Source organism: Trematosphaeria pertusa (assembly GCF_010094035.1).
Source record: "Trematosphaeria pertusa strain CBS 122368 unplaced genomic scaffold BU26scaffold_14, whole genome shotgun sequence".
Classification (NCBI taxonomy): domain Eukaryota; kingdom Fungi; phylum Ascomycota; class Dothideomycetes; order Pleosporales; family Trematosphaeriaceae; genus Trematosphaeria; species Trematosphaeria pertusa.
This window is the reverse complement of record NW_022987225.1, coordinates 334087-352788: the sequence shown is the minus strand read 5'-3', so window position 1 is coordinate 352788 and position 18702 is coordinate 334087. Positions and strand designations below refer to the sequence as shown.

The following is an 18702-nucleotide window of genomic DNA, read 5'->3' as shown; positions in this document are numbered from 1 at the left end:
TTGCAGACAAGTTATGAAGTATCACCCAGGTGGTACGGTCCGCAGTTGGTATCACTCCGCCCATCCATTGGCGGTCAAGGAACGCCTCCAAACGTGTCCGACTCCTGATCCGAATCCCAAAGCGCCTACCATAAGCAAACGAGCGTACCTAAAATGTGAAATCATCGCTAATGAACGTGGTCGTCTATCGTGTATCGTTTCTATCATGCAGCGTCCGGGCCGACAAACCGTCGCACGTCCTCCTCGCTCATCTCTTCGCCCTCTCCAATATTTGGAAAGCGCTTCACAAGCGGATGTGCTCGCTTGTCCCCAACCCACCTCTTCAACAGACACTCCTGGTTTCCTTGGCAGATTTGCTTCCTACCCAGGTTCTTGAAACGAGGACCAAGAGGGCCATTAACGTAATGGTACTGCCCCAGGAACCGATACTGTCGCGGATCGCTAAGTGGGTAGAATTTGTCGCCCCAATGGCCCATGAAGTAGAACCATCCTGTTGGCGCTTGCGGCGTTAGGTTGGAGCTTCGCAGATTGTCTTTCTGGTAGTCGTAGGTGAAAGAGTACAGGTTCAAGGTTGGATCCCATAAGGGGCCGCGATCGGTGACGTCGTGAAGAATGCCTCCCGGTAAAATGTAAGGGTGCACACCAGGCGTTGCGTACATTGCGTGCGTTCCCGTGGCCGAGTATCCAACAGGCTATTTCGCGGAGTTAGTCTAGCCTAGCATTTACGGTACAGAACTTACCCTCTTGCCAATCTTCTCGACAGCGTCCCAAGTATATGCTTCCCCGAAGCTGTGCTCGCTGAAGAAAACTGCCTTGGGCACGCCGTCCTGGAACCGCACGGTGGTATGCTCCCAGTCGCCCACATGATTGCCAAAGCGCACATTGAAGACGGCGTTGCCGAGATTGTAGCTGTAGAAGAAGAACCAGAAAGCGTCGACAACACCGTTCTCCTTCGGCACAACGATGAGCACTACAGGCGCATCACTTCTGCCTCCAACAATTTTCTTGCCGAGCTCTCGACGCATCTTGCGACGAAGAAGCTCCGGCTGCCATGTCTCATCATCAGTGTCAACCCATTCTTCACCTTCCGGGGTATCAGTCGGTACGGGAACACGTGAATTGGTTGCCCCCGTAGGTCGAATGCCTCCCCTTTCCTTGGTATCGCCTATGCCGACGTCCCACCAGCTTGAACGCTCGCCTTCCTCGTCCTCGCTAAAGTGACCATCCGTTCGACTGCCCTCATCTGTGTCCGGATCTGAATCTTCCGGAACGTCGGGAATGTTGCTCTCTCCTCCTAACCATTCCGGGCGGTCTTCAACATTGTCATCGCTTTGTAGATACACGAAGCGGCCCCATTTATTCAGGTCGTCTAGGTCCGTCAGATTCGGGTGGTCTTCGGCGGCCTGGAGTGGCGTATAGTTGAGATGGGGAGTGGTGTGGAAGAGGTGATCCGCCATATCGCATGGCCAATATTCTTCGCCGGAGTAGAGATGAATGAATGGCGCATGGTCTATGACGTAACTAGGTATCTCACGGTCCTTGAGTTCCTGCTCAGACCAGTCTTCAGGAAGCGTTTGCGCACTTCTCCAGAACTCGCCAAGGTCTATCTTATCTTGTCCATTGCTGTTTGCAAAGAACGCATTTCCCTTCTTCTGCTTGTTCTTGGTAGTCCAGCCGGCGCGGTTCAGATGCGTCAGACCACAGAAGCCGAACCAGTTGCAGACTTTCTTGTCTAACCACGAATGTGACGACTGCACCCAGCTCCTGTCTTCTGCCCGCTCTGAGGGCGGGGTAATTCTCGGGAATATCGCGTGTTGGTATATCTGCGAGAAGGAGAAGAGGCCGAAGAATGTACCAGCGGCGGCAATGGCTGGTTTCCGGCCCTTCATCTGCGTATCTGACTCCTCGGAAAGCCCACCAACAGAAGGGACAAAGGCCGTATGCGCTGTTCCGGCTGGCTGTTCATGCGAATGATGGTCTATAGGGATATCGATAGTGGGCGGGAGACGGCGGTGGGAGGCGTCCTGCGCGACGTTGGGGATCTCGCCGGGAGTATCGGAGGCGTATACCACTGCCGGAGGGTATGAAGGGACGACGGAGGAAGATACGGGCGAGGGCGAGGATAGCAAGGGGAGGAACCCCCGGAAAGGCACCTGGCCGCCTCCATTGTGCGCGTAAGGCACGATGGGCACTGATTGATTAGCTTCATGGCCAATTGCATGCCACTGCGGAAGGGATCAGGTTACTAAGGGCAAGCTGGCCGCCGATATTTCCGAAGGCTGACAAAATACACATGAACGTCCACTCCGATCGAGGCTCCAATTGCCTTCCCGGAGGCTAAGCTCAAGGAAGCACGCGGATAATCGACGTCAAGGGAAGGAAAGTGGGGCGTGACTGTGGCCTGAGCAGAAAAGCGTGCAAACTGGGGGGATGCGGAAGCGCCGGAGGCCATTCATGATGTCTTCAATCCGCCTGCATGCGCCGGAGTTTGGCGGAGGGGACTTACTTGTCACGATGACCGAGCACCCCCGCGTCGGCAGCGGGGCGGGAACTTCAGGACTGCTGCGAAACGATATGGAACGAATGAATCGGCGGTGGTCAACGAAGTATGAACGGACGAGGAGAAATATGCCTTGAAGCCCGGCACTGGGCAGAACGCAGGTTCGGGGAGCTTGTAGGAGCTGGAGGGTCCGAAGTCTGACCTTGGTTGGAAGGCTGGGCACACGTCGTCTGCACTATTCCCGAAGGAGAAGTGCGGATGCACACGTGCGGCAGCATTTGTTTCGAAGCAGTGCGCACGCTTCCGGCATCGCCCTGCTTCAGTGCAGTCCTCCCATCATCGCATCCCGTCGGCGCGGATTTCTTTCGGCGCCACGAAGTAGGAGGATGGGAACCTTGAGCGGTCTCTCATGGTGCAGAATTCTCCGGATATAACGACCCACGTAACGGCCACCCTGGAGACCTTCACAGGTTGGTACAGTGGCACGTATAGTTAGATGTACGACCTTCAAGGTTGTATTTTACAGCAAGAGTCATGTCGAGCGCCAAGCCCAGGCAAGGCTTGGCCCACTTTTCGCTCCCGTGGACTTGCCGACCAGCTAGGCCTCTTTAATTCGACCTCACATTTATCATCACCGCACGCCATGGCGTACGCACAAGACGACGACGAGTGGGAGTATGAATACGACGAGAACGAGACCGAGGATTTCTATATTCCAATCGACGTTTCAAATGTGCCCGGCGCACAGGGACCGGTCAACGCGCTCCCCAAGAGAGGCCACCCGGTGCTGCTCAAGACCAGGCTGAGGGCGCTCAACGCAGGACGGAGGGAAACCGAGAATGCTGCAGATGCCCAGGGCGCAGGTTCAGTCGGCGAGATCCAGATCACTGGTCTGCATACCTCGAATCCGTTGCTTCTGTATAACGACCAGATGCTCAGCTGCCAGTGGACGTCAACTCTCGGAACCGACATGTTTTTCGTGAAGCCGAAGCCAGCTGCGGGCGTCACGGAGAAGCCCCTTCGGTCATTGCCCGCAGTAGATCTCCTTGCCACCGGTTCGGCCAGATTGGTCGCGAGGGTTGGCCGTCTCCGTCCACGCGATGATCTCTTCGAAAATCCGCGCGAGGAGCAGCACACTACGGACAAGATGGATACCTCCGCGGACGCGCCAAGTGAAAGAGGCGTAGTTACCCAGCCCACCGGCAACATGCAGCCCGATGCTCAAGAGGGCCGGCCGGCTCCGTCAAACTTTCTAGCGAGACTAAATGAGGCAAAGGCCAAAAGAGGAGACTGGTCTCGGTTGGTACTTTCTCAGACACCCAACGGCCCGCGTCTTGTCGCTGAGGAAGATCCAACGCAATCCCCGTCGAATGGTGAAGCAGAAGACACTGACATGGGCGGTACCGGCTGAGCGCGCTATGACCTACAATCGCCTCTAGAGCTACCGCGCTTAGACCTCAGCCTGGCGATGAATATTGAGCACCTTTCCGGAGCTGATCCATCTATTGTTTCCCAGGCGTGAAGGCATGCACGGAAGGGGACATTGGGACCGCAGATAACAAAAATGTCCACGTGTTCCCAAGGCGAGGCATATACTGTCGATTCGACCACTGCGCCGGATTGGAAACAGATAAAGAGTCTACGTTTGGACCTCGCTTTTTGCTAAAGTGGCCAATCCCGACACTTGCGGACCTGTCAAACTGCTCGGGCCGAGTAAGGAATCAACTACATGAGTCTAAACCTGTCGAAGGCCTCCAGGAGGAGCTTTGCGCATGTAAGGAGCAATGCCTAGCATAGCGAGAAGCACGCGGCGGGCCTCGGTCTAGAGCGCGGTCGCGGTCGCGCTTTCTGTGTTAGTATGCACCTGCTTTGTGTTGCTCCCACATCTCTAGACCTTCCTTTCGTCCCCACGACGACGTCCTGGGCTTCTCGACTATGTTATTTCGTATTCCTATGTAACCCTCTTTCCTATTTTTGAACGTGCCAGTCCTGCAGAGCGGCAAAGCCTCCAAAATGCGAACGTCACGCTCCCCGCGCCGAAAACGAACAGACAGGCTCAGCGTTAGCATCGTCCCAGAGCAGTCTCTCGACACAGAGTTCCACTCTCCGCATCTTAATTTCCTCTTTGGCGACACAACGGAAACGGAGTATTTCTCGCGGCTTGTAAGCGATGTCGAATTGAATGATCCCGATATCAAGCCAGAGATCGCGAAAGTTCAGGACGCTATAATGGCGGAGGTCGCAGAATGTCTGGAACTAAGTGCGTGCGATGAGTTCTGGTCGACTCGCACGCAGCCGCCTTTCCAGGTCAGTCTGTTATCCTGATCGCCTCCATCTCTTCATACGTACAATTCTGATGAACATGGAGATCCTTCCATCACCCAGCAGAGTAGCCGTGCAGCTCGCGAAGGCTCACCATCCCGCAAGTGCCGCTGGTTCCGAGGACGCGGCCTTCGATATATTCCTCCATTTCATCGCCTTACAATTGCTCGCCTCCTGCTATACTCTCTTACCAGCATCAAGCGCAGAAGGTGTCCCTCTCTTGCAGCAAAGGAAAGGCTCGAGGCTTGTGACGGCCCTGCGGTTACATTCATATCGTCGGTTCTCTCCTGCAGCCGGGTACCATGCCAGAGAACCCTCCGAGACATTGGCGTGGCCCGGCCTCTATTCAGGACCATCCTTGGAGGATCAAGCGGCCGAGATCGCCACCCGGCAGCGGAGGCTTAAGAGGCGGAGCCTTGAAGTACTTCAGAACTTGCCATTCCCACGTCAAGCTGAACTAGCGACGGACGCGAGTCAATGGAGCGACGGGCCAGCAGATCGTTGCAACGACGGGAGGGTTTCGCGAGGTATGTAGGTCGCGGTACACACTCCAGCATGTCTCATCTTTTAATTGCGAAAATCTCCTCCTCGAGGCCTTCAGCGGGTAAATGCCTAAGACATGGTGGAGTATTAGATTCCCCCTCGGTCTGTGACATCTGCTAAGTGTACCGCCGCCTTTGCAGGGAGCGTAGCATCGAGCTCCTCATCCGACGAAGGGCTAATCTCTAGATTGATCTGCCAACCCTCTGCCTCCAAAGAACCAGGACGCAAGACCCACTTTCTCTTCCTCCATCATTTCCGTGGCAAAGAGAAATCGCACGCCCAGCAACGCGACAAAGCGAAATCGCCTGCTGCTCGCCCGCGCCCAACCCCCTTGCAACGACTCACCTCGCACGCTGTCTTCAAAATGCCTTCCTCGCTCCGGCTCCGGCACACCCAATCGGCCCCTCGAACGCCTTCCAGCGGTGCAACACCAGAGCCGACAATGCGCAACACTCGACGCAACAGCTCGAACCCCACAATTGGCAATGCGATGAGTTATAATTTCGAGATACCTGAGATCCGACGTTTATCTGCCTCAACCGCTGCTGGCAACAGTCAGGCCTTAGTTCATGTCTGTGGAAAAGGAAATTTGATTGCGTCGGAAGAATATCTTCTTGACTCTCGACTGAGATCCTTGGATCCGGACAGGATGATACTCACAGGGCAACTATCGCTTCATGGAGTTGAGCCTCCAACCGGAGTATCGCCCCTCGACTCTACGGAAACGCTTATACCTAGTGTAAGAGCTCGTCGAAGCGATTGCTTCGCGACGGCGCTCCCCGCGATGGAAGAGGAGAAGGAAGGAAACACAGAGGGTTCAAGTAGGCCTCACCATGCGCCTGGATCTTGGCCTGATTCGGACGACGACAGCAGCTCGGACGACAGTATTGACAACGAGCGCAAGCGCGGGTGTGTGGTGGGCGAGGCGGTCGAAAGTGCTGTAGAGTTCGCCCAGAGGTTCCAGAGACAACAAGATGATGCTGAGGATGCTGAACACGAGGGTGATGCGGGCAGTGTGGAATGATGTGGTAGCTCGATACCTGCTTTATCACTATTTGAAGGGTGCACCTTTCAAGCCTTTAGGCGCATTCTACATGTTATCTTGGACTCCTCTTGCACGAAGCTGCAATTGCCTAACCATGACGCCTAGGTATCAGAAGAGTAGTCGAGCATCATTCAAACTTGATACCGGATTGACATTAATCAAGCTTTGCCAAGGGAGATATATTAATGAAGCGCACGCCGAGTTGATGTTAACGCTCTCGCGATGGTCGCGTCCTGTTCATAACAGTACCACAGTAGCCTGACACCCGTGGTCCATCGTACCGAATAATTCACATCGGCCTCCACGGTCGAGACTGCAGAGTGGGGAACCCCCAAAACGTCGCGTCGTTCACTATACAATCATGTCGATCAACAATTTACGCTTGTATTTTAGGCAGCCTGTGCTAAGGTGAAACACGCGTCTTTGTTCGCTGATCCTGGTTGGTCCCCGAACACAGCCGCACGCATCGACCTTACATTCGTTGAGTGTCCCCGAAGGAGCTGCGCAGTCCTCCGTCCCCCATCGACCATGCGCGACCCGTACCTGATATACGACAAGCGGTGAACGAAGAACGCCGATTACGCAAAGATGCTCGCCGGGCCGCCGCGGCTCGTGTCGCTGGTCTCTATCCTGCTCCTCCTGGTCGTGGCATGGTGCTACGTCAAATTTGCCCAGGCGCCCTCCGTTCCCGGCTTCGGATCAGGCGCTCCGCAGTCGAAAACGTCGTCGTATGTTGGCGATCCGCTCGATTTCGGCATCCCCATACGGTTCCGGGATGGCGAGACGAAGCCGAAAGGCTCCAATTACACCTGGGCCGTCGTAATACCGAAGACGAAGAAAGAGGACATATCATGGATGCAGAGAGAGCTCCCAGACATGCCCCTGGTGGTGTATGAGGTGGACAACCCGAATGCGAAGTACAAAGTGCCCAAGAACAAAGGACGGGAAGCAATGGTATGGCAGCCTAGCCACGGCAACATGCTTCATGTAGATTTGCTGATTTGGAGACGTGATTTAGGTCTACCTCACGTACATGATTGACCACTATGACGACCTCCCCGATACCGTCATCTTCATGCACGCCCACCGACACGCTTGGCACAACAACCTGCTCATGGGCCAGGACGCCGCAATGATGCTCAAGCGCCTGAACCACGAGCGCGTAGCTCGATTGGGGTACATGAATGTTCGCTGTCACCACGAGCCCGGCTGCCCCGACTGGATACATATGGACCGTCCCGGCGGCGACTTCGACTTCTACCACAAGCCTGAGGAGATACACTGGCGGCGGCATATCTGGGAGGAGGTAAACCCGGGTGCGCCCATACCGCCGACACTATCAGGCGTATGCTGCGCTCAGTTTGCGGTCAGCAGGGAAAGGATACAGCAGGTCCCGATTGAGAGACTCCTCCACTACCGACGATGGCTGATGAACACGCCCATGGACGATCAGTACTCTGGCCGAGTCTTCGAATATATATGGCACTACATATTCACTGGTCACGAGGTGTACTGTCCCGCACAGAACACGTGCTACTGCGATGGGTACGGCATCTGTTTTGGAGGCCGCCAAAAGTACGAGGACTACTGGGACAAGCAGAAAGAGCGGGACAAGCAGTTTACTGAGCTAGATGTCTATAATAAGAGGGCAGACAAGGCGAAAGAGGAAGGCCAAGCGATAGAGTTCAACGTGACGGAGCAGGCAAGGATGGAAGAGCTGATAAAAAGTATAAATGAGATAGATGGCTGGCTAGGTCAACAGAGATCGGAGGCTTTTAAAAGAGGAGAGGACCCCAAGGCGAGGAAGGAGGAGACGGAATCTTGGGACTCCAGTCATATCTGGGATTACGCGCCAAAAAGCGGAGGCTAATGCGGATGGTGCTCATTGGGGCTACGGCGTTTATGGCTCCGGCACAGGGCTTTGTATAAGATGGCATTGGGAGTTAGCGGGCTAGATCTACGGATGCATAATTCATGAAACTCTCGATCATCGCGTCACGTTCCTCTCCTACGCGGTAATCGCCCCGAGGCCGCGTCCACCACAACATTGGTAAACCGCGTTCACAGTCTAGTCGCATGGGCTTCTTATTGCAGATGCGCCAAAGTCGCCGTCACAGAGTCTCACGGTGTGAAATTCTCCAGCTATAACGACGTGCGTAACGGCCAACCTAGAGATCTTCGCAAGTGCGTACAATGCTATATCCTATAAAGTTACCTCTACGAGCATGTACGGCGAGCCCTTAAATCCGGATAAAATCCTACCGCCTCGCGCTGTCACCGTCGGTCTCCTCCTACCACAGTCCGCTAGAACGGATTGGCTCGTTTACCTCGACACGTGCCCACGTGCCACGCGTGGCACCGCGCCTTCACCACGGACCCGATGGATATTGTTGCTCATGCCAGCACTCATCTGAAACACTTCTTATGAGCATGAAATCTATCCACACTACTTGCTAAACCTAACTTTGAAGTCCTATGGCTTGTTTCTACGCCGCTTGGACTTGGACATAAAGCGGTGGCTGGGGTCGCCTGTTCTTGCCTAGGGTGATCCCCCCGCGCAGCGACACCGCGATTTCTCGCTCTCACTTCACATTTTCCCTTACTTCTCCGCCGCCCAGGACACCACCTAAACAATCACTTCTCTACCCACTACATGTCTCTCATTCCTCACCGCACGACCGGAAAGCGCTAGACAGCTGGTGCGTTTGCTGTTTGCGCCTGGTCGCGAGGTGAGAGACGTTTGCCTGCCGGACTTTACTCTGCAAGTTTGACTCAAGAGGAAGACTTTTTCTTTGTTGGCTGGTCTCGCGGTGAAGGCGAGCTCTGGGATGGCTACCTGACTTTCTTTGCTTGCGCTCTTCGTCGTTTCCTCAACAACAGCCTTTATTCGGATCGCGGAACTCCGCCCAACAGAATTGTATGTCCGGCCGGCCTTCGAAATCTTGTTGTTCGGCAGGAATGGACTCCAGCGATCGGGTGCGGGCGAACAGCCCCCGGGTCATCATTCACAAATATGCGAAGAACAGCGAGACAATCAAGACTGCACCTGCCGAAGCGGACTACCCAAGATCGTATGACAAGAACTGGACCCCTCCTTACACCGCCATAGCAGAGGCGAGGGCGCTTGTCAACTTCAAGAAAGCCTGGGAAGCTAATCCAGCTGAGGTGGTCCAATACGAAGGATATCACTCAAGAAAGGAGTTCCTAGTGGTCGATCTCACCGATTTCGAAATCTATCTATCACCGAACGCGAAGCAGTTTGCCAATGAGCTCACGTCTCTGGAGTTTCTGGATGTCCGCGGTAGGGAATTGTGCTTCGATGGAATCCTCGCTATTGGAGAGGTGCGCCACTACGTTCGAGCGGTGCGCGTCAAAGTATACTCCATTGAAGGATACGGAGAAGAGGATCGCCCAAATACCACCATTTTTCTCCAGTCTCAGGAAGCGAACCACGACCGCGACTACGATATCTGGTATCGGTTAAACAGCCCCGCTCGCCGCTACAGAAGATTCTACGAGCCGTTCAAGTGGGTTGCCACCTTTGGAAAGCATGTTATTGATTACCTGGAGGCGCACGAAGACTCTATCAGCCTTGAGAGTTTCCGGAACGACTTTCATCAGTGGCTGAGCCACCGGTTCTTGAACAATGCTGACTTTACCGACTGGCTCCGCGAGTATGGCAGAATCGACTTTTGCATATCAGTCCACGCTCATATCGATTATCTCGTGCAAGAGGCGTACAACCTTCCAAATGCAAAGACCCTGCTGAAGCACCAACTCTGGGCAGATTGCATGTGAGACGATCACAAAAGCATCAAGCCGCAACCTATCATCTGCACGAAAACGATTACCACTCCTCATACTTTTCATTGCTTCAAGAAGAGGTATTTTGCGGAAGAGTTACTGGAGATGGAGCCATCGGACGCTGTCCGGCAACTTCAAGATCGTAGGAAACGATTATTGGGGTTTCCCATAGATCCGCCGCCCAAACAACCAAAGACGTCTCCTAAATCCAGCCTCTTCCGGCTTCGGGATCTTCGGCCCTTCGTAGTCGGCGATGTTGTTGCTATCGAGCCAAACGAAAGCGAAGAAAAGCTCTGGCGGAAGACAGCAACGAATGAAGCGGTCCAAAGGGAATGGGTTGCGTACATTCACAGGGTTGAAATGTTAGAGGACAACACTCAGCAGTTGTTCGTTCTCTGGTTGTACCATCCAGAAAACACTACAATCTCCACAGCGGACTATCCCGTTGAGAAGGAGCTGTTCATGTCCGACCACTGCAACTGCAACGAGCCAAAACTCCTTTCGACCGATGTCACTAGTCGACGCACCGTCGATTGGTTCTCTAGAGCGTTCGACACTGATAAGGACTTTCTGGTACGGCAGACCTATATGCCCGAGGAAGCCCATTTCATCACGCTCCAAAAGGCACATTTCGGATGCGACTGCACGAAGGGAGATACAGGGTCGGTTCAAAACTGTCGCGTTGGAGATAGCGTATACATCAAGAAGACCAATGCTGGACGTCGTATTCTGGAGCCGGTGGTCATCCATAGTGTTGACCATACAAACAAGGAGGTCACAGTACGGCGACTGCTTCGATTGAAGAGGGATTGCCCAGACACACTCGGGAATACGCGAAAGCGAGGGATCGCAGAAAATGAGTTGGTCTGGACTAGGGAGCTCATCAAGGTTTCGGCTCAGCGTGTCGAACGCAGGTGCTACATCAAGTTCTTCTCCATAGAAGACGTCCTCTCCCACAACATACCCTTTCCCTACAATCGAGGAGGAGCAGGCGACTTTTGGATCTTATCAACCCAGCGGACAATGACCGAGGATCAACCAAAAATCAAGCCTCTAGCAGAGGCGCCTATATCCCTTATTCAGGGGCCAAATCCCACTATGAAGCCATCCTTCGAGAAGTTGCCTGGACTCGGCCTTTTCAGCGGTTGCGGAAACTTGGATCGCGGTCTTGAAGAAGCTGGCGCAGTTCAATTTAAAACGGCGGTCGATTATAATGCGGAAGCTGTGCATACTCTGCGAGCGAATGCGCGCTACACTGACCTCAAGCTCTGGCTCGGTTCGGTAGACGACTACTTGGCGGCTGCGCTTTCTGCAAGCGATATGGAAGAATTCGCAGTTATTGCTGCTGGGAGTCCGTGCCCCGGGTTTTCAACTTTGCAACAAGACTGGCTCAGCAAGCAGTCGCTCAAAAACGCATCGCATGTCACTACATTCTGTTCTTTTGTCGACCTCTACCGACCTAAGTGGGCCCTACTAGAAAACGTGGTAAATATGGCCTGCAATAGGAAGGGTTATGAAGGGGAGCGAGTCTTATCGCAAATTGTGGCATGCCTAGTGGCACTCGGTTATCAAGTCCGTCAGTTCATCATGAGTTCTTGGAATTACAGGGGCTCCCAGCAACGTTCGAGGCTCATCGTTTCCATTGCTGCACCGGGTCTTGCTCCTATCATCGCACCTTGGCACACACACTCCCATCCGGACAGTGCTAAAAGCAGGAGCATTGGGGAGCTTTTGACTGGTCAGAAATTTGGCGTGCATGAAGAGTATCCAACTCCCTTTGCTTTTGTCTCTGCGGGAGAGGCCATCGCTGAGCTCCCAAACATTGGCAATGGGAAGGTGCAGACTTGTATTCCCTTCCCAGACCACAGGCTGCACAGGCCATTAAATCGCGATTACCAGAACATCATCAACCGCGTGCCTACGCATCCTCCAGGGCAAGGGTTGGCTGATGCTCTGAGACTGGGCCTCATTCCCCCCGACTTTCCCGGGGTCAGGAAGGAAATAGGAAAAGCGTTCCGTCGTATGACGAAGGATGGCTTGATCTCCACCATTACCACGAATCCAAGTCCACATGACGCTAGAGGTGGTGCCGTGGTGCACTGGGAGCAAAACCGGCCACTCAGTATCGAAGAGGCGAGACGCGCTCAAGGCATCCCACCCGACGAAGTCATCATCGGATCCCTCAGCGAGCAGATCCGAATGGTCGGGAATGCCGTTGACAGGCACGTCGCCGAACCACTGGGACTAAGTCTGCGGCACGCGGTAGAAACCAGCCCCGCAGAGATATTGAACGCCGACAAGGTTTCAAGCGATAAGGATACAGGTGTTATGACCGATGATACTGGGCACACTATACGTCTCAACATGCGGATTACGGCTTCCTCTTCTCGTCAGCCTCCCGAAACAACACTCGAAAGTAAATCTGGCGCTGTAGAGCCTTCTGACAACGAGCCGAGCACGAGTTTCTCATCGGCTCGTGCACGATCTGTCGCCTATGTTCTAATTCCGGTCCGTCAACACGCTCGACAATTGCACTCCTCTATCAATGTGGCCTCCGAGCAAGACCATATTGCCCTCAATTCCGTCCACAACCCTTTAGGCCCTGCGCAAGACACCCACCACAAGGCGACAGCAATTAATCCCCCAACAGCGGGAGGAGTCTTAACATCAGACACTATTTTTGAGAGACTATCAAAGAGTGTCTCAGGTTTTCTGCGGCCTACCTTCTCGGCATTGTCTAATCACTTGCCTGTCCGAGGCAAGCGAGCAAGGGAGGAGTTCGATGATGTTGAAGAGCGGCCTCACCTCCCCAGTGAAGAGTCTTCTAGGTCCTCCCTGAGCAAAAGAGCGCGACGCGAGGAACATTTGGAGCAGTCCGGCATCACTCCCTCAAACGGCATTCCCACAAAGCTCACCAAGCCCGGATCAAGGCCACATCACCTCGACCCTTGTTTCGAGAAGGCACCCTCTAGGAAAACCCGACATTCCGGACTTCCAGTCCAATACGTTCCTCAGGCGTGGGACAAGGTGCCGGAGAAAGGACTAAAGAAGGCAAATGAGCAGGGCAGGCGAGCATACGCCTGACAGGATAGCATGTGGTGGTATCAGTCGTCAAGTTAGAACACAGGAGCATTTGAGCGGCGTTACTCTTTGCTATCGTCTCATCGTGCATTACAGCGGGGAAGCCCTGGTTATTGGAGGATATCCGCTGTGACTCTTCACTAGCGTTCTGCATTCAAGATACCCAACTCTTCAGCATAAACATTCTGAACACGTTTGTTGAGGAAACCGTCCCCACATGCTCTCACGGTGTGGAATTCTCTGGATAGAGCAACGTGTGCAACAGCTACCCTGGAGGCCTTTGCGGGTGCGTATAACAGGACAGCTAATCTTACTTACTTATACGGCGAGCCCTTAGACCTGGAGAATTCCCTACCGCAAGAGACATGTTTTGTGGTCGTGATTACCCGAATGGGAATAGCCGCAAAAATAGTTGGTCCCGATCTCGCTCGCGCAAAAAAAGCATGCAGCCACCTCCAATTCCATTGAGGTCGTAGTGAGCCCGAAGACATCATGGATATGAGGAGTGACGAGATCGAATTGCCAGCAGCATTCGACGCACACGTGCATTTGAGAGATGGTGAGATGTCGCAGCTTGTTACGCCGACAATTCGGCAGGGTGGTGTGAATCAGGTGTATGTTATGGTATGCACAAACCGGCCTCAATATTGGTTCCGAAGCTTTATTTGCAATATGCTGCGGCTTTGATTTCACTACATTCTACGATTTGTGAGTATATTGGCTGATTTGGAAGACAGCCCAACCTCATCCCACCCGTCACAACCGTGCAGCAATGTCTCGAATACCGCGGCCGCTTGAAGGCTATCGAGCCGGATGTGGATTACCTCATGTCTTTGTACTTGCATGAATCCATCACCCCGGAAGTGGTATGCGAGGCGAAGAAAGCAGGCATCATGGGCGTGAAGTCATATCCAGCTGGCGTCACGACCGTAAGTCGATCTCCGTATCAGCACTCCCTCACCTCACTAATGGAGTATACAGAACTCATCGTCCGGCGTCATAGACTACGAAACCTTCTACCCCGTCTTCGCCGAAATGGAGAAACAAAACATGGTCCTCAATCTGCACGGCGAAGTTCCCTCCACCCCGTCTCACGCACACTCTTCCACCACAGCCAACAACACCTCCGCAATCACCATCCTCAACGCCGAGCCCGCCTTCCTGCCCACGCTGAAAGCGCTGCATGAAAAGTTCCCACAGCTGCGCATCATCCTGGAGCACTGCAGCACTGCCGCTGCCCTCGCCGCTGTCCGCGCTTGCGGCTCCTCCGTTGCCGGAACCATCACCGCGCACCACCTTAGCCTCATCATCGACGACTGGGCGGGCGACCCGTTCTGCTTCTGCAAGCCCGTTGCTAAAACACCCGAGGACCGCGATGCGCTGCTCCGTGCCGTGGTGAGCAGCGAGGGTAAGTTCTTCCTGGGGACCGATTCAGCGCCGCATGATCGGGTGAAGAAGAGAGGGGAGGATAAGGTGGCTGCGGGGGTGTTTACGCAGCCGTATGCACTGGGGTACGTCCTTGATGCGTTGAGTAAAGGGGTGGAGAGGGGAGTGGTCAAGGAGGAGGAAGTCACGATGGAGGTAGTGGAGGGCTTTCTAGGGGGTTGGGGGAGGAGGTTTTATGGGGTCGAGGAGAAGAAGGGGGAGAGGATTGTGCTTAAAAGGGGGAAGGAGAAGATCGTTGAGGTGCTGAAGAGGGATGGAGTTGGTGGTGCGGAGGTTGTGCCGTTTAGGAGAGGAGAGGAGACATGGAGTGTCACGTGGAAGTAGTGCATGGTGAATCGACGGCATCGCATGAGAGGCATTTCGGTACAGTAACAAAATCTCTCCCCCCAAATCCCTAAAACCCGATGAGCCTGAAGAAAAGGATTTTTGAAGAACGCCGTGTTCGCCGTAGACCTCAGTGCTTCCGCCCGATCTACCCGCGCCGCCATACCCGACCATCGCGATCCGAAGCTCCTCAATGAGGTAATGCGCATACATCACAACCAAAACCCACCCACACCAAGCCCTCTACAACAGGTTTCTCCGAGACACTGCACCGCATTCTAAAATTCTAGAATCACAAGTGCTGGACGCGAAAAGCTTCTGTGATATATGAACGAATCATGTTGAAACGATGATGAAATCCAAGCCACGCATTCATCGCTGCCACGGAACCACGCCCACAACTGACCTTCCATGTGCCCCAGGAACGGAGGCCATTTAGTACAGTAGGGCCGGCCACCTTATAAACGAGTAGTGGCCTGCACATTTCGTCATCGCGGTCCTCGGACATCACTCCGCCGTATATAAGGGTGCCAGATACACTTTCCTTCTCCCGCATTCCATCGTCAACCACTACAAAGCCTCCAGCCCACAAAGCTCCCATACCTTCAAAACGTATCACATAGCCTACATAACCCCACCCCCTGGAGCAACAATGGACCCCCAACAAGGAGGCGGCCACCAAGACAAGATGGCCGGACTCACCGAAGCCGACCAGAACATCAACAACACGACCGAGGACGTTAGCAACCAGGCGCAAGGTCACAAGGCGAACCTGAGCAACCCGAGTAAGCCTCTTTTCTGACTCTGAGTATGGGCGACGCTAATTATATGACGTGGTATAGACACAAGCGACGCGTCTAAGGAGCATTCGAAGCAAGTGCTGAAGGACCTCGGCGGCGAGAAGGCGTTCTATGGGAAGCAGGGCAAGGGGGAGTAAGGGTACCACGGAATGACGCAATGATACGAGATGTATTACGATGTACGATAGAATAGCCGGAGGACTGAACGCGATACCAAAAATCACGCACCTGATAAATCTTTTTCGGACATTCAACATGCTCTTATAATTGGGATCTATTCCTTATCGTGACCCATGCTATGCCTATTTGCGTGCTAAAGCCTGTCGCAACCGCAAAGAACGCCGGACAACCCCATCCCCAGCTGCCTTCCCGGACACTATTGACCCTATCTAAAGAGGAAACCTATGCCCTGCACTGCCATCATCATCATCCGTGATCCAAAAAGCGCAGGGATAAGTAGAGAGGGGTAGTACACCGGCAATGCTATACAGAGACAAGGAAATGAGGGCCTAGATAATGAGCCAGACGATGGTTCGCTCGTAGTCGTTTCAACGGTTGGAGCCGCGGGCTCTTTGCAGTATGTTGCGAAGGTGCGCCATAGCCGGGCTTGCCATGCCGGATGAGGGGGTCATAGATGAGCCGGAGGACCTGAGGCGTGTACCAGTGTCGATAAACTGCACACTGTTTAGCAGGGAGGTGCTTATGGGGTATTCAAGACATTGAGACGTTGAATTCCCAATTCCCTAGAAGATGGTTAGATTCAAGAATGCATTTGACAGGGCTGTAAGAAGACATACCTTGCTTTAGGTTCTCCGCCGTGTCGTTCAAGAGGATAATGCGCCTCTTGTTGCAGTAAGCAGTCTTGTCCATCATGTCGACCTTAAGCCCCTTGAGCTGATCAATGGGCTTCTCGAACATCTCACTCAGGTTCTCGACCGCCATCTCCAGATCCTTCTGATTGTCTTCAAAGATCTCGGTCAGGTTGTTGCGCGCAAGGTAGTAAGCGAACGCGTAGGTCCACTTCAAGGTCTGTCGGCATTGCTGGAGAGCCTGCGATGCCGTATCGAGGAACTGCACCTCGATCCAGGACATGCCCGTAGTGTTCTGCAGCTGCTGCATCTTCTTCTCCGTCTTAAGGTAGATGTCCTTGTCGAGCTTCGCAGATTGTTCGTGGTTCGCGTATCGGTTGTAGTAATGGAGGTACCGCTCCAGTGATTGCCTAGATTTTGCCTGAGCATCCCGAGCCTCTGAGCCGCTCTTCTCTTCGTATCGATTGCAGTTGTACCAGCTCGTTCCATGCTCTGACCACACACCCATGCACATCCAGCAGAACTCGTGTCGGCATTTCCGGCACGTCATATGGTTACACCCGCCGTTCTTTTCGATTGTCGAGTGGCACTTCGGGCACTCTTTTGTGTTTGCCGATATCCAGTTCGCAGTCTCGGAGTCGTCCTCGCACTTCTTGAGCCACTTCTTAACCAGCGCACACGGTGCGGGCTGATGGTCGTTGAGCGAGCACCCGAAGCAGAAATAGTGGCCGCATTCGCAGTGCACAGTTGGTACAATCCGTTTGAGCTCTTTATCCTTAACGCCGCACTCGACGGCGTATACGCAGTTCGGCGCGGGGCACCACCGGAGGTTCTCCTTGTCGTCGACGTAGGTTCGCGTGAGGAGTTCTTGGTATCTGCTTTGGTTAGCATCCATGCGCTGAAGATCTGGTGTTCGACGTACCTATCTCGAAGATCTTCGGCAACCAGCAGGTCTAACGACTTGGAGTCGACAACCCGGTTGCACCCATCACCCGGGCACCTGATTCGCGCAGCCTCTCCTTCGTCCTTGATCTTGGTGTATAGATACTGCCTATAGCAGCCCACGCAGAAGCGGTGCCCGCACTTCATGGCGAAAGTGTCCAGCTCCGGGCCGTCCTCGCAGCAAATATCACAAACGAAGCCCTTTACCCTAATTATCTTCGGAGGATTATGCGTCGCTGACTCTCCCAAGCCGGCACTCTCTAAAATCCCGTCCTGGTCCTCCATATACTTATCGATCAAGCGCTCCTTGTTCCATCGTAGGTGGCGGAGGAGGATGGCGGTGGCTTCGGGTGGCTGTCCGAGGATGGCTGATACATCGGTGATCTGCTTGTCCTGGGTCTGTTGTATCTGTTCGGGGTCGAAGACTTTGAAATCAACCTCGTAGGCCTGCTTGCTTGGTTTGATATCCTTATCCTGTGTCTCGAAGCCCACATCGTCCTGGTCCATGTCGAAGTCCGAATCTACGGCTCAAGTGTCAGACTCTTGGTCGTACGGGGATGCTTGCGTGTTGGCCTTACCATCGTCTACCAGGTCGACATCGCTGTCCTGCATAAACTCATCCTCGCTCACCTGTGAGCTGTTGAACTCATCGTCTGAATCCATGTTGGCCGAGGTCGTCGTCACAGGCGTAGCGGGGAGGGCGACAGCGGGCTCCGGCGTCTTCTTCTTGCGGGGAGCTTCGGGCGGAGTCAAACTGTCGACAGAATCTGCTGCCTTGCGCTTGCGGGCGGTGGACGGCGTCGTGATTTAGTAGGGGCCGGTCCCGCCGTGATGACGAGACCAGGCTGGGGCGGAGGGAGACGGGGGTTAAGCGGGCGGCTGGCTCTAAGGCACGCGGGCAGCAGTTAGCAGGACACAGGCAGCGAAAAACGAAGGGTCAGGTTCGCAAGATATTGGTCAGCTCGAGGGAGGGAGTCACAGGTCGGGACGGCGGCGGGCGCGGGCGTTGGAGGCGCGACAAACTGAGCTAGGGCCGTTTTAGTAAGCACCAAGCCCGATCGAGAAGCGCCGCTGCGGTGAATTGCA

At 54.1% G+C, this 18702-nt stretch overlaps 8 protein-coding genes across 8 annotated transcripts; 6 read left to right on the top strand and 2 right to left on the bottom strand.

Annotated features, from left to right (window-relative positions):
• Nucleotides 1–38: 38 nt before the first annotated feature.
• BU26DRAFT_522457 (uncharacterized protein) lies at nucleotides 39–2639 on the bottom strand. The gene is made up of 3 exons (XM_033829789.1): nucleotides 2507–2639; nucleotides 741–2191; nucleotides 39–692 (listed from the first exon to the last, which is right to left on the bottom strand). Coding segments are annotated over exons 1-3 (1941 nt in total). The 5' UTR covers nucleotides 2508–2639; the 3' UTR covers nucleotides 39–203.
• Nucleotides 2640–3143: 504 nt separating this feature from the next.
• Nucleotides 3144–3911, top strand: BU26DRAFT_568669 (uncharacterized protein; the record flags this gene model as incomplete). The annotated part of the gene is made up of 1 exon (XM_033833793.1): nucleotides 3144–3911. One exon carries the CDS (start codon nucleotides 3144–3146, stop codon nucleotides 3909–3911), a length of 768 nt encoding a protein of 255 aa, XP_033679658.1.
• A 429-nt stretch (nucleotides 3912–4340) lies between these two features.
• Nucleotides 4341–6654, top strand: BU26DRAFT_83457 (uncharacterized protein). The gene is made up of 4 exons (XM_033836391.1): nucleotides 4341–4807; nucleotides 4889–5349; nucleotides 5506–6186; nucleotides 6236–6654. Exons 1-4 carry the CDS (start codon nucleotides 4770–4772, stop codon nucleotides 6307–6309), a joined length of 1254 nt encoding a protein of 417 aa, XP_033679657.1. The 5' UTR covers nucleotides 4341–4769; the 3' UTR covers nucleotides 6310–6654.
• A 344-nt stretch (nucleotides 6655–6998) lies between these two features.
• BU26DRAFT_434774 (uncharacterized protein) lies at nucleotides 6999–8280 on the top strand (the record flags this gene model as incomplete). Its single annotated transcript, XM_033824092.1, has 2 exons — nucleotides 6999–7397; nucleotides 7429–8280. The coding sequence occupies 2 exons, from the start codon at nucleotides 6999–7001 to the stop codon at nucleotides 8278–8280; spliced, it is 1251 nt and encodes a 416-aa protein (XP_033679656.1).
• Nucleotides 8281–9368: 1088 nt separating this feature from the next.
• Nucleotides 9369–13486, top strand: BU26DRAFT_542610 (S-adenosyl-L-methionine-dependent methyltransferase; the record flags this gene model as incomplete). Its single annotated transcript, XM_033831661.1, has 4 exons — nucleotides 9369–9575; nucleotides 9609–10147; nucleotides 10223–12675; nucleotides 12865–13486. The coding sequence occupies 4 exons, from the start codon at nucleotides 9369–9371 to the stop codon at nucleotides 13296–13298; spliced, it is 3633 nt and encodes a 1210-aa protein (XP_033679655.1). The 3' UTR covers nucleotides 13299–13486.
• A 262-nt stretch (nucleotides 13487–13748) lies between these two features.
• Nucleotides 13749–15162, top strand: BU26DRAFT_553811 (Dihydroorotase). The gene is made up of 3 exons (XM_033832235.1): nucleotides 13749–13919; nucleotides 14033–14224; nucleotides 14277–15162. Exons 1-3 carry the CDS (start codon nucleotides 13788–13790, stop codon nucleotides 15063–15065), a joined length of 1113 nt encoding a protein of 370 aa, XP_033679654.1. The 5' UTR covers nucleotides 13749–13787; the 3' UTR covers nucleotides 15066–15162.
• A 555-nt stretch (nucleotides 15163–15717) lies between these two features.
• On the top strand, nucleotides 15718–16002 carry BU26DRAFT_434229 (uncharacterized protein; the record flags this gene model as incomplete). Its single annotated transcript, XM_033824065.1, has 2 exons — nucleotides 15718–15850; nucleotides 15908–16002. The coding sequence occupies 2 exons, from the start codon at nucleotides 15718–15720 to the stop codon at nucleotides 16000–16002; spliced, it is 228 nt and encodes a 75-aa protein (XP_033679653.1).
• Nucleotides 16003–16093: 91 nt separating this feature from the next.
• Nucleotides 16094–18529, bottom strand: BU26DRAFT_522452 (ankyrin repeat and IBR domain-containing protein 1). The gene is made up of 4 exons (XM_033829788.1): nucleotides 18195–18529; nucleotides 17597–18137; nucleotides 16663–17549; nucleotides 16094–16608 (listed from the first exon to the last, which is right to left on the bottom strand). The coding sequence occupies exons 1-4, from the start codon at nucleotides 18277–18279 to the stop codon at nucleotides 16577–16579; spliced, it is 1545 nt and encodes a 514-aa protein (XP_033679652.1). The 5' UTR covers nucleotides 18280–18529; the 3' UTR covers nucleotides 16094–16576.
• Between the last annotated feature and the right edge of the window lie 173 nt (nucleotides 18530–18702).

Bases quoted from the DNA above. Each gene is read 5' to 3' on its own strand.
- BU26DRAFT_553811 (XM_033832235.1), top strand. From the start codon at position 13,788: ATGGATATGAGGAGTGACGAGATCGAATTGCCAGCAGCATTCGACGCA. The intron at 13,920-14,032 runs GTATGCACAAAC...TTTGGAAGACAG, and splicing joins TGAATCAGGTGTATGTTATG to CCCAACCTCATCCCACCCGT. The intron at 14,225-14,276 runs GTAAGTCGATCT...TGGAGTATACAG, and splicing joins ATCCAGCTGGCGTCACGACC to AACTCATCGTCCGGCGTCAT.
- BU26DRAFT_522457 (XM_033829789.1), bottom strand. The intron at 693-740 runs GTAAGTTCTGTA...TCCGCGAAATAG, and splicing joins TCGAGAAGATTGGCAAGAGG to CCTGTTGGATACTCGGCCAC.
- BU26DRAFT_522452 (XM_033829788.1), bottom strand. From the start codon at position 18,279: ATGGATTCAGACGATGAGTTCAACAGCTCACAGGTGAGCGAGGATGAG. The intron at 18,138-18,194 runs GTAAGGCCAACA...CTTGAGCCGTAG, and splicing joins TGTCGACCTGGTAGACGATG to ATTCGGACTTCGACATGGAC. The intron at 17,550-17,596 runs GTACGTCGAACA...TAACCAAAGCAG, and splicing joins GCCGAAGATCTTCGAGATAG to ATACCAAGAACTCCTCACGC.
- BU26DRAFT_83457 (XM_033836391.1), top strand. From the start codon at position 4,770: ATGAGTTCTGGTCGACTCGCACGCAGCCGCCTTTCCAG. The intron at 4,808-4,888 runs GTCAGTCTGTTA...ATCACCCAGCAG, and splicing joins GCACGCAGCCGCCTTTCCAG to AGTAGCCGTGCAGCTCGCGA. The intron at 5,350-5,505 runs GTATGTAGGTCG...CCGCCTTTGCAG, and splicing joins CGACGGGAGGGTTTCGCGAG to GGAGCGTAGCATCGAGCTCC.